We start from the raw sequence: 18,533 nt of genomic DNA, 5'->3' as shown, positions 1-18,533 counted from the left end.
AAGGAACATCCATTCTGTTTTCCATACTGGCTGTACCAATTTACATTCCCACCAACAGAGCAGGAGGGTTCGCTTTTCTCTGCACCCTCTCCAGCACTTATTGTTTCTAGATTTTTTAATGATGGCCATTCTGACTGGTGTAAGGTGATACCTCATTGTGGCTTTGACTTGCATTTCTCTAATATTTAGAGATGTTGAGCATCTTTTCATGTGTTTCTTAGCCATCTGCATATCTTCTTTGGAGAAATGTCTATTTAGGTCTTCTGCTCATTTTTGGATTGGGTTGTTTGCTTTTTTGATATTGAGCTGCATGAGCTGCTTGTATATTTTGGAGATTAATCCTTTGTCAATTGCTTCATTGGTAAGTATTTTCTTCCATTCTGAGGGTTGTCTTCTTGTCTTGTTTATGGTTTCTTTTGCTGTGCAAAAGCTTTTAAGTTTCATTAGGTCCCATTTGTTTATTTTTGTTTTTATTTCCAGTATTCTAGGTGGTGGATCAAAAAGGATCTTGCTGTGATTTATGTCAGAGTGTTCTGCCTCTAAGAGTTTTATAGTGTCTGGCCTTACATGTAGGTCTTTAATCCATTTTGAGTTTATTTTTGTGTATGGTGTTATGAAGTGTTCTAATTTCATCCTTTTACAGGTAGCTGTCCAATTTTCCCAACATCACTTATTGAAGAGGCTGTCTTTTCTCCATTGTATATTCTTGCCTCCTTTGTCAAAGATAAGGTGCCCATATGTGCATGGGTTCACCTCTGGGCTCTCTATTCTGTCCGATTGATCTATATTTCTGTTTTTGTGCCAATACCATACTGTCTTGATCACTGTAGTCTTGTAGTTAGTCCAAAGTTAGGGAGCCTGATTCCTCCAGTTCCATCTTTCCTTCTCAAGATTGCTTTGGCTATTCAGGGTCTTTTGTGTTTCCATACAAATCATAAAATTTCTTGTTCTAGTTCTGTGAAAATGCCATTGGTAATTTAATAGGGATTGCATTGAATCTGTAAATTGCTTTGGGTAGTATAGTCATTTTCACAATGTTGATTCTTCCTATCCAAGAACATGGTATGTCCCTCCATCTGTTTGTATTGTCTTTGATTTCTTTCATCAGTGTCTTAGAGTTCTCTGCATACAGGTCTTTTGCCTCCTTAGTTAGGTTTATTCCTAGGTATTTTATTCTTTTTGTTGCAATGGTGAATGGGATTGTTTCCTTAATTTCTTTTTCTTATTTTTCATTGTTAGTGTATAGGAATGCAAGAGATTTCTGTGCATTATCTTTGTATCCTGCTACTTTACTGAATTCATCGATTAGTGCTAGCAGTTTTCTGGTAGCATCTTTAGGGATAAGTTTTAGGTTATTAATATTTGGAACAATGTTAGCAACATTCCAATTCCATCAATTTATTCCGTTGTTTTACTTAGCTATCTGGTCCTTTAAAAGAAAAACATGAATTCTGGCTGCCTGTTGTAAATTTGCATATATTAAAATGTAAATACATAAAATAAATAATTTTCTCTTTTGTTTTGTGAGGTTAGAAGGTCCAGCTTAAAAAATGTGTCTGACCTTTTTGTGATGGGAGGAGCCCTTGTTTTAGAATCTGCAGCTCTCTTGCATTGGCTAGAGAGGGAGGGTTATGGACCTCTAGGAATGACCGGAATATCCATGGGAGGACACGTAAGCATTTTTATTTCAACTGATATTTAACTGTGGTTATGTTTATAAGATCTAGGGAATCGAGCATGGTAATGGATTTATGGTGCGTCCTCCTCTGTGGGCCTTTCATAGTGTACTCATGCCAGAGGAAATTGCAGCCTCGAACCATTGCCCAGTCTCCTTACCTGTGGGCTGTGAGCACTGAAGGGGGTTGTACAGTGTGGGAGGTGGGGGGAAGATCTAGGGAAGCTAGTTATTTAAAAATTTACTATAGGTATAGAATTAATTTTAATTTCAGTGAAAGCAGAAACGGATTCTAAACTTCCATTCCAATTACGAAGTAATGATATTTTTTGTATGATTTATGTAGACACTGATTATACTAAGTACTTACTCTACAGTTAATATCTCAGGTATTGGATTTCATATTTTATTAAAAGTTGATTATAAAACTTAACTTTTTGAAGTCTCAACTATAAATGCCTTATTTTGCTGTTAAATTGGTGGAGATAGCTAATTTGGAAAACACTTTTCATCTGTCTCTTCTCTTCATCCCCATACCATCAACCTATTTTACCTTTGCTTTTAGAGTGTACTAAAATGGCTTCCTAATTGGTTTCTCTGTCTAGTCTTTTCTCTCCTTAATCTTTTTTCTTGAGTTTTTCTCCACACTGTAACTAGAGTAGTCTTCTTAAATCTGATCTCTGCTCTCTCCTGCTTAAAACCTGCCAAAGCTTTTGCTATTGAACTGGGCACTAGCTGTGCATGCAAGGTGCTGGCATCCCTCTAGTGTCCCCTCATTCCCTTTCATCTAGTCAAGTAACAGCTTGCCCTTCTGCTTCCAGATTAGAGCTTACTTCCTGTGAGAAATACTTCATTTCTCAATAACACATACTTAATTCATTGTACTATGATTACTTATCTAGCAGTCTGTTTTCTCTATAAAGCAGTTCATTCACTGAGGGCCAGGAACATGCTCTAGTTCATTTTCTGGACATGTTAGTCATACAGTACATTAAAATATATATATATGTTCTGTAAGTCATTTGAATTATAAAATTAAGTTTAAAAACTTTCTCAAACTCAAAACAACTGCCAAAGAGTGAAACTGATAAAATTAGCCTTAAAAACTCAAATTCAAAACAACTAAAGACAGTGAAACTGAAGAGTGGGAAAAGATTTCTTTTCCTACCTAGTAGTGTTTCCAGTGTTATGACCTAGGTCAGGGTGTTATAATTGTCAACTGGACTACTACCTATTACCTGGTTTCCCTACCTCAAATCTCACCCTCTCGAATCAATGTTATAAATTCTGTTTAGCTTCATTGGATCTTCTTTGACAATAACACTCCTTTGCTCAGGTCTCTTTATTGATTCCCCATTATGTACAGAACATTGGGACCTCTAATCTGATCCTGATCAGTCTTTCTAGCCCTACCTGTCTCCCCTACCCCACTGGCCACATGTGCCCTATTAACCAGCCTAACTGAGGTATATTGGCTGTTTCCCTACCAGACTCTGTGTTTCTCACCATCTTGCCTTTGATCATACTGTCTCCTTTATATGGAAGACAAGACCCCATCTTTAATTTCCCCTAAAAAACTCAACTATTTCATGAAGTCTTCTCTGATTCCACTAGCCAAAAATAACATTTCCCTTCTCTAAACATATTACATCATTTTATATCAGTTATCTAATCTGCTTTGACATCTTTCAGTCAGCCTCAAAAGTGTGAGATTTTATAGTTATGATTTTGCTCTACCTGAGCAGGTCACTTACATAATGAGTGTGCTTAGCCTACTGCCAGTCATATACATCCCAGCATGTTTGCTCTATATTTGCTCAGTAGAAAGTAGCTTTCTGTGATGGGTCTTAAGGCACTTAAAATTTTCTAATACATTTTATTGCTTTTTTAGGGGGCAGTTATATATCATTGTTGGGTTTTGTTGTTTGGGGAATTTGGAGAGGTTGCTGGACATTCCCATGAGTGTTTAAGAGATTTCGTGTTCATGTTTTATCTCACCAATACTATACAAAGTACTTCTTAATATTAAATATTTGTCATTTTAGTGAACGTAAACTTTAAACTGAATCTTTCTATGTTATCACGTTACAGATGGCTTCCTTAGCAGTGTCCAACTGGCCTAAGCCCATGCCATTGATTCCATGTCTGTCTTGGTCCACAGCATCTGGGGTCTTCACTACGGTAATTTAATTGCAATTAATATTTAGATAGTTATATAGAATTAAAGGTAATTGTTTTCAGGGTTCCCAAAATCACCCCCAGGTTTGGTGATTCACTGGAAGGTATCACAAGACTCAGTATATAGTCGTACTCACAACTAAAACTTAATGCAGCAAAAAGATGCACCACAAAATCAGCCAAGGGAAAAGGCACACAGGGCAAAGTCCAGAGGAAACCAGGCATAAGCTTCCAGTGGAGTCTCTCAGGATGTGTTTAATTCCTTCAGCAATGAATTATGACAATATGTGCAAAGTGTTGTCCATCAGTGAAACTCGTTAACTGATTTGAGCCTAGGAGTCCAGGGTTTATATCAGGGGTCAGTCACTTAGGCACCCTCTACCTAGCATGTACTAAAATTACAGAAGGAAATCAGGTGTTCACTAGAAACTACATTGTTTGTATAAGCAGTTTAGGCACAGTGACCCACTTTATCATTTTGAAAGTTTTATATCAGGGTAAAGAACTGTTTACTAGCCAAGTTACCAGGCTCTAGTCAGGGGCCAACCTTACAAGCAGACTTGTTTAAAGATAGGAAATCTCAAGTCTGCTTTGCTAATTTTTTTGTGCACAGTAATAATAATAAAACTATTGGACAACATGCTTTGTAGGTGTGATTTGATCTTAATTTAGTTTGTCATTTCAGGGCGTGCTAAGTAAATCGATTAATTGGAGGGAGCTAGAAAAGCAGTATTATACACAGACAGTTTATGAAGAAGAAATTATTCACATGCTTGAATATTGTGGAGTAAGTATTTTTAACTTCCACAGAACATTGCGGGGGTGGGGGGGGATGTTGATTGTGTTTAATGATTCACAGTTTTTAAAAGAATTGCAGTTTGGTTTTATTTATTTATTGACTGTTCCTCGCAACTTGGATTTTAGTTCCCCAACCAGGGATTGAACCAGCCCTCAGCAATGAGAGCACAGAGTTGTAACCCCTGGACTGCCAGGGAATTCCCTGAATTTCAGATTTTTTTAAAGCAATCCTATTTTTTACTTTATAAAATTCTTCATTTTAAAATAAAATGCAGAAAATCATGCAAAGCAAGTGTATAGTTTGCTACATTTATTAAATGGCTAACACATTTGTAATAAGTCAAGAATAGAACTTGACCACCCAGCTAACACATTTGTAATACATCAAATATAGAACTTGACCACCCAGCTCAGAACTTAGCACCCAAACCAGAAGCCACTTTCATGTGTCCTAACCAAAAGGCCCTTCTCCCCCTACTATTTAGTTGTTTTCCTGATTTTTATAGTGATTACTTTCTTCTATCTTTAAAATAATGTTATCATCCACATAAATTATTAGAGAAATGAATTGATTCCCTATTGCCCTGCTAAGGTGACCAATTCTTTTCAGAAATTTTTTTTTTCATGAACTTTAAAATTTTGCACATTCAGTTTGAAAGTTACTGAGAATGTCAAGAAATCTCAGGGAAAAAAGCAATCTTTCTACTATCAGTGAGGACCTTTTATTTATAATTACATCAATATAAAACACTCTTGTAGGGGAATTCTCTGGTAGTGTAGTGGTTAGGACTCTACACTTCCACTGCAGGGGGCACAGGTTTGATTCCTGCTGGGGAATTAAGATCCCGCCTGCCACGAGGCTTGGATAGGAAAGGGGGACAGGCGGGCGGGGCAGAGACTCACTCTTGTAAAATAGGTCTATTGTGCAGAACCTCAAAGGGTAGTTAATTACTTGCCTAAGAACTTTATTACAAAATAGCTCTACCTGTTAGTTCCTTGTGTTCCACTATACATGTAATCAGAAAGATATTTGTATTTGAGAGCTTATGAGAAAATTTAACGTGCATTTTTTAAGGGAGGTTCATAAATTTTTGTTGTTTGAAGTGGCAGTGTATTCTTATCCAGCACTTTTCTCTGTGACTTTTAGTGATTGTATACAAGAGTCCTTTTGTCTCTAAACTAGTTCACAGTAATGAATATTCAAGAAATATCAAGACGGCTTCTTTTTTTTTGTTTTAAAAATTGTGTTTTGCCAAGCAAAAGAAGTTAAATTTGTTGATGTGCTACTCTGAATAATTCTAGAATACTTTGATTTTCCATTTCCTGATGTCACTAAACTTCCTTTCCTTCCCTTTTATATTTCTGTGATCTAGATAGCTTTAGTGATTTGTTCTGCTAACCAGGTTGTTGTGGGTTTTTTGTTTTATTTTGTTTTGTTTTTCCTCCTTTCCTTCAATCCATTTTTCGTTCTTTTATGTTTTAAATAGATTGTGTGGTCATATAGTTCAAGCATCAAAAAGTATAAAAAGATATATAGTAAAACGATTCCTACCCTTGTTCCCAGTTTGCCTACGTCCTATCTCTGTCAACAAATAACCCACTATATTATTTAGTATTTCAGGGAATCTTTCAAACCAAAAGAAATGTTTTTCTCTCTTCCCTTTTTTTATGGACAATATACATATGTTTCCTTTTTCATTTTCACTGCTGCATAACAGCCTATTACATGGATGGATGTACCATGATTTATTAACCAGTATCCTGTTGATGGGCATTTATGTTGCTTCTCGTCCTTCACTATTAACAAACAGTGCTGCAATGAGTGACACTGTACATACGTCATTTCACAAGTGTAAATTCCTAGAAATGTTGTCACTGAGTAGAAGGGCATATGCAGTTGTAATCTTAGATTTTGTCTAATTCTAGTTGTGTGAATTTACACTACCAGAGGAACATGTGTGTCTGTTTCCCCCGTTAAGTTCACCAATTCAGTGTGTTATCAGACTTACATGGTTTTTGGTCAATCAGATAGGGAAATTTGGTATAGTTTTTTATTTAATTTACTTAAGTAGGGTGGTGTGGTCCAGTAGTTAGGACTGCATGCTTCCACTACAGGGGGCATGGGTTCAATCCCTGGTTAGGGAACTAAGATCCTGCATCCTGTGGCCAAAAAAAAAAAAAACAAAAGAATTTACTGAAGTATAAGTGAAATTGCACCTGTTTGTAAGTTTAAGAGCAATTTGTATTTCATTTTCTGTGACCTTTGTGTGTATGTCCTTTGCTTATTTTTTCTATTGTGGTTTTGGGCTTTTTATTCACTTCTGGCTCTTAATCAGTTAAAGCAGATAGCTCTTTCTTATATAAGTTGCAAATATATTTTCCCAGGCTGTCATTCTTTTTTTTTTTTTTAAGGATTATGTTTATTTATTTATTTTGGGCTGCATTTGGTCTTCATTGCTGCAAGCGGTGTTTCTCTCTAGTTGTGGTGAGCGGGGGCTACTCTTTGTTGTGGTGTTCAGGCTTCTCAGTGCGGTGGCTTGTTGTGGAGCACAGGCTGTAGGTGCACGGGCTTCAGTAGTTGCAGTACTTGGGCTCAGTAGTTGTGGCTTGCGGGCTCTAGAGCGCTGGCTCAGTAGTTGTGGCACACGGACTTAGTTGCTCCATGGCATGTGGAATCTTCCCAGGAATTGAACCTGTACAATCCTCTGCATTGGCAGGCAGATTCTTAACCACTGCACCACCAGGGAAGTCCTTGTCATTCTTTTCTTTTGACTTTGCTTTTAGTATCTGATAGTTTATTTTTCTTAAGTTATATTGTATATTCAAGTCCTTAAACAGTATATTCTTTTGAGATTTTAATAGTTACTATTTTTTTCCTTGATAATTTTTAATTTTTCTTAGTTCAGCCTGAGAAAGGGATTTGGAGTGGCTGGTGTATTACTGCCAGGATGCACTCATAAGAATTTTAGAAGTTTGTCTGTATGAATTTGGCTACTCTAGGTACCTCATAAAAATGGAATCATACAATACTGTCCTTAAGACTGAATAATAATCTAATGTATGTATATACTACATTTTGTTTATCCATTTATTCATTGATGGACATTTGTGTTTTCTCTTTGTTTTAACAAGGTTTTTAAATACAATCCTATTTTATATTAAATGACATTTTCTTTTCTTTCATATATTCAGACAGATTCTTTCAAAATGGGACAAGAGTTCGTGAAACGCTTCCCTAGCAGCGCAGACAAGCTAACTAACCTTAATCTGGTTTCTAGAACTTTAAATTTAGGTATGACGGACCAAGTTGTGTCCCAAAAATCTGCTGAGTGCCATAGATCTAGTAAAACATCTATCAGTGCCACATCAGAAGGACTCTTGCTGCAAGATGCCTCTAAGATGGAGTGCTTCAGTCAAACACTTTCAACCAACAAAAGTAGTTATACGAGTTGTGATCCTCAGTCATACCACCTACTCAGTAAAGAACAAAGAAGAAACAGTCTTCAGAAAGAATCTTTATTATTTATGAAAGGAGTTATGGATGAATGTACTCATGTAGCAAATTTCTCAGGTATTAATTTTTATGTGAAATTGAGAGTATTTGCTGATGACATGAAAATCATGCTGATGATATGTAAAATATTTGAAATATTTTTAAGGATGCTTTATAAGATAATTTCATATTTTCAAGAATATATTTACTGTTGGCTCCACAATGTGTTTTCTAAGATAAGTTCGTTATTTAAATGTATCATATTTAAATTTCATCCATGAATTTCTAAGCCCATTTTATTATTTCATTAAAAATATTGAGTTTTGTATCTTCTTTAGAATATTCATCTCATTGTATTAGAATTGAATATTATAATGTTATGGTATAGTATAGTTGATGTTTAACTTAATAATCAAAAGTTTTAGTTTGACAAATGTTTTACTTACTGTGTTGTACGGTGTATTTTATTTTCCAGTGATTACTAGTATTTATATAAAATTTTTAGAGCTTCTTAAAAGTGTATATGTTGCATCTTAAAAAAAATCCTGTACCTAGTTCCAGTTGACCCAAGCCTCATCATAGTGGTTCAAGCCAAAGAAGATGCCTATATTCCACGAACAGGAGTTCGAAGTCTACAAGAAATTTGGCCTGGTTGTGAAATCCGATATCTAGAAGGGGGTCATATTAGTGCTTATCTTTTTAAACAAGGACTCTTCAGGTAAGATGGTTGGTCTAACAGGTGTCTATTTGTTGTTTGTTTGGGAGATTTTTTTTTTTGGCTCAACAAATATAAAGATTGGGTATTTTTATTATACATTTTAGCCCTCTTATTTCCTTCCTGACTCTTTGAATTCTCACATTGTGATACTGTCTTGTCATCTTATTTTCTTTTCCTTATATAGAACCAGGAAATAGCATATGATAGGAAGGCTTTATTGTGTGGTTTTACCCTCTTCAAATATTAAAATAGTCAGGTGTTTTAGGGTGTAGGAAGGAACACTAGGGTTGGTAAAACTTGCTCTGGCTCATCATGAGTTTTTCACTCCACTCTGATGTTCTTCTCTCAGAATGACCTGAGCATCTGTCATCTTTTTCAGTAGCAGTGTTTTTCAGTAGCAGGTGAATATTGAACCTTAAAAGAGAAGTGAAATACTGGTTTTATTGTTAATAACCTTATATGTCTCTGGTATTTGTTAAAACTTATAAAAACTTTTTGCTATTATTCTAGTTCTTTGATATGCTGGTTTACTTCTACTTCTATTCAGATTTGATTGTAATAGGTATCATCGGAATATTTATCATTAATGATTAAATTAGTTCACATAAAGTGCTTAGACCTGTGCAGTGTTCCAAAACTGCCAGCTGGATAATACAAGTGTGTGTGTTTTATGTTTGACATGTTTTAGCTCTTTTTAATCTAAGAAATAATTCTTTGTGTGTTATTGCTTATGTAATTGAATTTATAGATGTCATCTTTTTGAGGTACAGACTGATTCTTCAAGTCTGTAATATCCTCAAGGATATAGTAACCCTTTCTTTTTATAGTATGATCGTTAAAAAAATACTCATTTGTAAAGCATTTGAGTCCCTGTTAGTTGGTGAGTGAGCAGACTACTTATCCAATACTCAGGTGAGCTTCTGGCATAGCAAAACTAAAACAAAAACAAAAATTGTGAGTGCTTAGTGTTGCTAGGGTTGCTCAGGAAGAGTCTAAAGTTCTGTCACACATGTGAGTGCAGAGAACGCACATGCTTGTTTTGGTAAATCATTGTCAAATTTCTTTTAGTCTTTTATGTGTCCAAGTGGGAGTGTGGCTGAGAGGCATTAGGAAGAATAGACATAATCAAAGTCAGCAGTAAAAACTCATAAGTGCTAATTTGAAGGCTTCGTTTGAGAAAAAGATAAGTGTTAGCTATCAATGTATGCCAGGTACTAGAGCAATTGCTTTATATGTTATTTTTAACATCCCCTTTACACAGAAACACAAGAAACCAAAAAGATTAAACAACTTGCTCAGGTAGAGTAACTACTAAGCTGTTTGGCCTCTCCTACTCCCCGCTAGTCACTTCAAAACCTAACAAAGTTTAGATGACATTGGCATAGTAGAATTTTACAAATTCAGTCTTTTCATTCACTGGATTTAAAAGTAAAACAAGCCAGTCCTTTATGTGCTCTAATAATTTGGGTTAAGTTATTTAGAACTGATTGATAATACAAGTGAATAAGAGACTATTCAAATGATTTCAAATGCATACGTATACCTTTACTAACGCTCCTCATACCATGTACACAAGCCCAGATTGCAACCTTAGGCCTCATTGTGTAAATTTTTGAGCCAAATACACGTAAGTATGATACAAAGCTTTGTCTTTCCAACAAATTGGAGATAACAGTCTGTAGCAGGTACCAGTTTTAAAGTTAATCTTAATATATTAAAATACATAGTGAAGTTAATGTAGGAAACTAAGGCTTTTAAATTCAGTCGCTATATCATAATCTATGCAGTAGATTGAATATTACATTTGAAAAGATATATAGCCAGTTAATTTTCAACAAGTACCCGGATAAAAAGAAACCAGTTCCTTTTCATTTTGTCATTTCATATTTTATACATGAATGTAAACATATATATCATATAAATTTAAAGGCACAAAAAAGCCCTTCACAGGAAAAGATGGCATTTATGAACCATCAGCTGGAAGTACATTTGAAGTTTTCCAGTAGTGGTTGAAGTTACATAGATCCAAACGCTCACCCTCACATTCCTGCCTGTTCCACAGCTATTGATATTTGGAGAGGAGGTCAGGTTGCAAGACACAGGTTATTTGGAAATAACTTACAGTAAAAGCACTGCCTGTCCCCCTTTTTTGCTAATTACTTGTAGTTTTTCTTTCATATTTAATTTTAGGCGAGCCATCTATGATGCATTTGAACGCTTCCTCCGTAAATACGCTAACTAATGGGATCACTGTATGTAACCAGTGCAGCCACCGTGTTTCTTACGAAAGGAGTTTCATCCTTTGATGCTGTGAAGAACAAGCAGACAGCACTATATTCCTAATTGCTGTCAATTTGGTCTGGAATTCAGTGTTACAGATCAGTCAACTGTACTCTTTAAATACATTTGAATAAGTGTAAACCAATATTTGGATGAAATAATGTTGAACTATTTTGTTACTATTTGTGGGAATCCCATAATATCAATATCTAGTCTGTTGTTACTATTTATGAAAACTTTAAATTTTTAATTATGAATAGTTTATTAATTTAAAATAAATAGAAACCCTATTGGTTTTTAAAGAACTGCTAAATCAAACTTAGTTTGTAATATGTCAGCCTGTGTTGTATATATACCCTTACATGACCTTTCTATTATTGACTTGATTTGAGAAACATGTATATTTTTTTTATGGATTTATAATCTTATTTTCAACTTTAGTTTTCTGCCATGGTACTTATCATGTGTAAAATCAGTGTTAACTTTGCATACTAAAAAACCCTGATTGCTTTGTACTTAAGTAATTTTTAATACTTAAATTGAATGTGAGAATGCATAAGACTTGGCTAAACTTAAAACTTTGCCAAATATTAGGTTAGAAAAAAATGCCAAACATATTTCCTCTACTTGGAAAATTTCAATTCATGAACAATGAAAATAATGAAAGACTTATTGCGTTTAATTAATAACTGTTTCTTACCATTTTCTTGTATACATACTCTGAGTCTGCTAAACATCTAACTTTAGGCCAACTGCGTAACAGCTTTGGTTTTTTAATTTCAGAAATTAATGGCCACATATGAAATTGATTTGTCCCATATAAACTTTATTTTACAGAAAAGATATAATAACTAGTAACTTTTAAAGTGGAATATTATATGGCTACACTTGGTGCTTTCTTTTTATTTTATTTTTTAATTTTTTTGGCTGCACCGAGCGGCCTGTGGGACCTTAGTTCCCCGACCCATGGATTGAACCCCGGCCCTTTGGCAGCGAGAGCGCAGAGTCCTAACCACTGGACTGCCAGGGAATTCCTGGTGCTTTCCTTTTATGTTAAATTTCTCAAGCCAAGAGCTAAAATGTTTTTAAAAGTAGAAAATATTTTGGGTTTGGAATAAATATATTTGAGTTTTATTTGTTTGAAATATGTGTTGTCTGTGGGTTATTTTAAAATATGTAGTCCTGGTCTAGTAAGGATATTTGAATTATAAGGTGCCTTTGTAGGCTTTTTAAAGGAGATTTTATTTGTCCCTCTAATGCCTCCATCACCTTAAATTTTAAAAATTATTTTTAAATGCTTAATGTGAAGTCACTGATGGCATACAATATTGTAAATTGTGTAAAACTACTTTGACATAAGAACCAAACATGGTTACAGCCATTTGAGCTATAGCAATTTTACATGTTCAGTTTAGAACCTTTATTTTTCACTGAAAGTATGGTATCTCCTGAAGTTCTCCAACAAAATACCCTTTAAAGATAAAATAAAACGTTGTTAACTGAATTACAAGTATTTTCTTATGTGTGTAGTGAGGTGATTGAGTGAATGCTTTCTGAGCAATGGCTTTAGTAAAACCAGTACTTTATTTTTCATATAGATATTTCCAACTAAGCAATAATGTACTATGGTATGTAACTTTCTGTTGGTAAAAGAATGAAATTTCATTTCAGTTTAATTAACTCTTAGGCATAACTAATTTCTCCCAAATTAATGTGAAAGAAGGTATTTTTAAAATTTCTTCTCTTATCCATATGTTTTAAGAATATATCCACACAACTACCTAAAGAAGTGCTGCCTGCTATTATTTCCAAAATTTTTGAATTTGGAAACTCTTTAGATTGGGCACGCACTCCCCAGTTTGCCATAAGCCACTGGACCCTGCGCTCTTGTATCAGATGACTTCACTACTTTGTGTTTCCCACTTAGCCCTGAAGACGTCTGAGCTTGAGACCTCAGTTTAGATCTGTGGTTAAAAACAGTTTCTGAATTTTATGATTTGATAATGTTGTAAGTACTATTAAATCATTTTAGCACATGCATTTTAGATTGTTTCTTATGAATGTAAATTTTAATGTGGTGCTTTCTCTTGTAAAGATTATTGAATTATTAACTCTATAACTGAAATTTTGTACATTTCCAAATATTTTTTACTTCACAATAAAAGTCTAAAAAAGTTAATCACTTATGTTCAAGAGGTATTATTCTAAACACAGAAAACCCATGTCATATTTGATTAATATAGCCAAACTTGAACCAAGTGTGTTTTCCTTCTTAGTAATGTTATGACTCAAACAAGGCAAGGCAGATATAAGCAAAGGAGTCTCTAGCAAAATAGTATTCAGTATCTACAACAAGAGCCAAATTTTCCCCTCAAATATGTGTGATGTCAGGGAAACCAGCATTCTGACAGACCAATCTAAATGTTGTGTAACTCACTATTAGATATTATTATATTTACACTAGTAAATGTACTGCAAACAATTAAAATCTAGAGATAAGAACTATAGGACTGGAAATGGGGCTCCTGAGCAGAGGCTGCTGTAGAAACTCGGTCTGGAAATAAAAGAAAGATTATGGCAGATTAGACAAAGGGAAAAGAGGTACATTTTGATCATCTTGCAGGAATAGAGTAACCTAATTCTAGAAATATTCTTATAGGCAGAATCCTAAGAAACCAATGACTGTATGAAGGGCTTTGAAAACAGTTTTAACCGGAAAATGTTGGACCAAAAGCCCAAAAGGATTTTCCTCAGGACTGAAAGAGCTAATTTGCAGATTCACCAGATTGTGTTAATTAAGAAAAACTGTATAAACAACTATAAAAAGTTTAATCCGTGTATAAACCTGTGACTAGCTGGGGTAAAAGTTTTCCTATATACAGTATCTGGATAAAGTACCTATGTAAAGTACCCACCACTTTCTGCTCTTAAGTGTCGTCAGTAGATTTACAGCATCTTCTTGGAGCTTGTGAGAAACTCAGAATCTCAGGTGCCATCCCCAACTTACTGAGTCAGAATCTGCATTTGAATAAGAGCTCCAGATGGTTAAAATACACATTAAATTTTGAAAAACACCCTTCTAAGTTCAGTGGTTCTCAAGTTTTAGCCTGCATCAGATCACCTGGAGCCTTGTTAAAAAGCAGATTTCTGGTCCCCACTTCCCAGAGCTTCTGATCCAGTGAGTCTGGGGCAGGGCTGGGGAATTTGTATTTCTGACAAGTTTCCTAGGACACTGATGCTGTTATCCAAGGGGTTATGCTTTAAGAACGTAAGAGCCATGGCTATAATTGGATCTCATGTCTTGGCTGTACATTAGAGTCACCCGGCGGCAGGGGTGGGGGTGGGGAGGGTGGTATTCCCTGGAGGTCCAGTGGGTAAGACCCCATGCTCCCAGTTCAGGGGGCCCGGATTGGGTCCCTGGTCAGGGAACTAGATTCCACATGCATGCCACAACTAAGAGTCCATATGCCACAACTGAAAGATCCCTCATGCCGCAACTAAATATCCTGTGTGCTGCAACTAAGACCTGGCACAGCCATAAAAATAAATAAATATTTTTTAAAAATAATAATGAAGTAGAGCAATGGCAATAATAGAACAAATTATTCTTACTGGGAATGTGTTTTGGTACTCCCATCTGGATACATATGAATTTACCTCACAAAAAATGAGAGCAGAACTCAGACTTAAAACCAATTAGTAGGGTCTAGAAATCTTTAGTTTTTTATTAGTTGTTTTATCTTTACACTGATACGTAAACACATCCAAGAGTTATTGAAATAATATACAGTATGCAAAGAGAAAAGGATATATAAATATGCATAGAAGAAATTGGAAGGATATAATATACAAAGAACTGTGACTATTTCTGGGGAGTGAGAATAGATGGGACAACTTAAACATTTCGGTTAATGACGTTTAAAAATTTTACCATTGCATGTATGATTTCAAACATAAAAAACAAACACAGGGGATTCCCTGGTGGTGAAGTGGTTAAGAATCTGCCTGTCAATGCAGGGGACATGGGTTCGAGCCCCAGTCTGGGAAGATCCCACATGCCACGGAGCAACTAAGCCCATGTGCCCCAACAACTGAGCCTGCGCTCTAGAGCCCATGAGCCACAAGTACAGTGCCCACATGCTGCAACTACTGAAGCCCATGCGCCGAGAGCCCATGCTCTGCAACAAGAGAAGCCATGGCACAGAGAAGCCTGCACACCACAACAAAGTGTAGGCCTCCCCCCCGCCCCCACCACTCACTGCTACTAGAGAAAGCCCGCACACAAAGATGAAGACCCAACACAGCCAATAAAAAAAAATTACTTAAGAAAAAAAAACCACAGTCATTTTTGTTCTTTTCTTTGAGATTAATGGTTTATGATAAATTTCTAGGAGTGGAATAATTAGGCTGAAATACCCAAGAATTTCTATGGTGCAAATCTTGTGCCAAATTGGAAAAGATGCTTTGAATGTTGCAGATGCAGCACACCTTCAAGTGTTTATTATTTCAGCACACAGTCTGGAATTCTGATAAACATTCTTCCTATAAAAAAGTGACAGAGCCTTTTCCACAACATAGTTGATCTGCCCTGTTTTCAGCCACCTACCTTCTTACAGCAGGTGAAACTCAGATGTATTAGAAAATGCATTAGAGAAGTAAACTGATATACCCATTTTATTTTATTTTTATTTATTTATTTGGTTGTGCCAGCTCCTTAGTTGTGGCTTGCTGGCTCACCGGCTCCTTAGTTGCGGCATGCAGACTTCTTAATTGTAGCATGTATGTAGGATCCCTGACCAGGGATCGAACCCAGGCCCCCTGCATTGGAATCTAAACCACTGCACCACCAGGAAAGTCCCCTAATGTACCCATTTTAAAAAGCTTCCTTAAAACCATGACAAACCCATCCATAATTTAAGATTAAAAAAAAAAAAGGCAAGCTGCAGATTTGGTTTTACAATATTAGATAATACTAAGAAAAACCTTAGAAAAGAATATATATTTACAAAGTAAAATGTTACAACATTGAAAACGTTCTTTATACCCTCAAGGAATTGAAAGAAATTTGAGAGTGGTAAAGCAGTCTGATGATAGAACAATCCTGAACTATGTAGAGGGGACAGCTCATTAGTTAAAGAATAAATACTAATCATCTGTAAATAAATTACTTATGGAAATAAACAGCAGAAAGCAAAATTAAGGATAGGTACAGTTACACAGGTAAAATATGAATGCAGAATCACATTTTCTTGATAATATTTTTAGTGCATATTAACCAAGGAAATATTAGATTTTACAGAAATAATCACTATAAAATCAAACACAGCTAAAGTGAAAACAACTTATGAATGTATCAAAATTTCTTGACACAATTTAGAACTGCAAATTTGAACTAGGAAAATCAGTCAAAATAAAGGCCTTCAGGGAGTTCCCTGGTGACCTAGTGGTTAGGATTTCGGGCTTTCACTGCCATGGCCTGGGTTCAATCCCTGGTTGGGGAACTGAGATCCTACAAGCTGCGTGGCATGGCCAAATGGAAAAGGAAACAAACAAACAAACAAACAAACAAAAACCAAGGTTTTTAAAGAACATACACAATATAAAATTAAAAGGGACAAAAATTGATCCTCCATAATTATTTTAGTTAAAAATTAATATAAAGGACTTCCTAGATGGCGCAGTGGTTTAAGAATCCTCCTGCCAATGCAGGGGACTAGGGTTCGATCCCTGCTCCAGGAAGATTCCACATGCCTTGGAGCAACTAAGCTACAACTGCTGAGCCTGTGCTCTAGAGCCCATGAGACACAACTATTGAGCCCATGTGCAGCAACTACTGAAGCCCATGTGCTTAGGGCCCATGCTCCACAACAAGAGAAGCCACTGCAATGAGGACCCGTGCACTACAATGAAGAGTAGACCCTGCTCGCCGCAACTAGAGAAAGCACATATGCAGCATCAAAGACCCAATGCAGCCAATTAATTAATTAATTTTAAAAATTAGTATAAAAATGAAACTAGCTTAACTGCTCTATAGAAAAATTGAGCAAAGAGTTAATTGTGTTTAGTGAAATTTGCTCCTGAAAATATTTTGTAAGTGTTACGACTAGGCCATGCATTGTCCTGAAGGTTAGGTTAAGGATTTTGGTATTTATGCAAATCAACAGGAAGCCAGTAAGGGTTTTCTTCAGGTGGCACAGGTGGAGATGGTGTGGAGAGATGTGAAGTTGGGGGAGATTAAATATGATTTAATGCATTTTAAAAAGCTCATTCACTCTGGCTGGAGTGAAAAGAACTAGTTGTAGGGGGCCTGCAGTCTATGCAAAGAGATCAACTAGAAGGCTATCAAAGTGGTCCAGGTGAGGGATGATGATATCTAAAATTATGATGGCAGTGGATACAGAGGGAGTTGGATGGATTCCAGAGATACATTTCAGGTGATGGATTGGTGATGAGTTGGAATGGGGAGTAAGCGAGTGGTGCATTTTCAGAGAGAGAACCCAGGAAGAAGGCCAATGTGAGGGAATGCATCCAGAGTCTAGTCTGGCATATAAAGATTTTTGATATCTAAAAAATAGTAGAATATATGAATTTGAGACTGAGAGCACAGGTTTCGGTAGAAGAAAAAAACTTGTCATCACTAGTGTTTATAGGGTAACTGATATTACAAGTATGGTTAAGATTTTGAGGAGCCTAGGGAAGAAAGAGGACAATGGTTTTCAAACTTTTTGGTCTCAGGAATCCCTTATACTCTTAAAACTTGAAGACCCCAAGGAGCTTTTGTTTATGTAGATTACATTTATTAATATTACCACATTACAAATTAAAACTAAGAAATATTTTAAAATACTGATTAATTTTTAAATAACAATAATAAACCTCATTACATGTTGTATTCGATTTCTAGGGTTGCTGTGAAAAAGTAACACCAAAAAAAAAAATTAATTAATTAATACATAATAAATAAATAAATAAAATGAAAAAAAAAAAAGTAACGCAGACTGAGTGGCCTTAAACAGCAGAAATTCTCTCGCAGTTCTGGACATTAGAAGGCCGAAATCAAGGTTTCCCTAGGGCCATGCTCCCTCTGATGGCTCCAGGGAAAGATCTGTCCCATGCCCCTCTCCTAGCTCCTGCTGGTTGAAGACAAACTTGGGCATGCCTTGGCTTATAGATGCATGATTCCAATCTCTGCCTCCTTCTTCACATGGCATTCTCATTTCTGTGTCCAAATCACCCTCTTCTAATGACACCAGTCATTGGATTAGAGCCCGCTCTAATCCAGTATGACCTCAGTTTAACTTGATTACATCTTCAAAGACCTATTTCTGGGATAGGTTACTCCTTTCTGCCCATGGACACCGCCGAGTAAGCATCGTTGACGTCTCCCCCGC

At 35.9% G+C, this 18,533-nt stretch overlaps 1 protein-coding gene and 1 non-coding gene across 3 annotated transcripts in view; both read left to right on the top strand.

The window, feature by feature from the left end:
- ABHD18 (abhydrolase domain containing 18) overlaps window positions 1-13,300 on the top strand; it is a 40,757-nt gene extending 27,457 nt beyond the window's left edge. For both annotated transcript variants that reach the window (XM_057706065.1, XM_057706064.1), the window contains 6 exons: window positions 1,534-1,672; window positions 3,767-3,856; window positions 4,539-4,640; window positions 7,844-8,222; window positions 8,700-8,862; window positions 11,053-13,300. In XM_057706065.1, the coding sequence (XP_057562048.1) occupies window positions 1,534-1,672; window positions 3,767-3,856; window positions 4,539-4,640; window positions 7,844-8,222; window positions 8,700-8,862; window positions 11,053-11,104 (925 nt within the window). In that variant the 3' untranslated portion in view covers window positions 11,105-13,300. The remainder of the gene's footprint in view (window positions 1-1,533; window positions 1,673-3,766; window positions 3,857-4,538; window positions 4,641-7,843; window positions 8,223-8,699; window positions 8,863-11,052) is intronic.
- On the top strand, window positions 1,736-1,872 carry LOC130835396 (small nucleolar RNA SNORA42/SNORA80 family). The gene has a single exon (XR_009048885.1). It is a non-coding gene; the product is annotated as a small nucleolar RNA SNORA42/SNORA80 family (small nucleolar RNA).
- Window positions 13,301-18,533: the final 5,233 nt, after the last annotated feature.

Source organism: Hippopotamus amphibius, chromosome 13 (genome assembly GCF_030028045.1).
Source record: "Hippopotamus amphibius kiboko isolate mHipAmp2 chromosome 13, mHipAmp2.hap2, whole genome shotgun sequence".
NCBI lineage: Eukaryota > Metazoa > Chordata > Mammalia > Artiodactyla > Hippopotamidae > Hippopotamus > Hippopotamus amphibius.
Note: the sequence above shows the minus strand (reverse complement) of the source record. Positions and strands in the feature narration are given on the sequence as shown.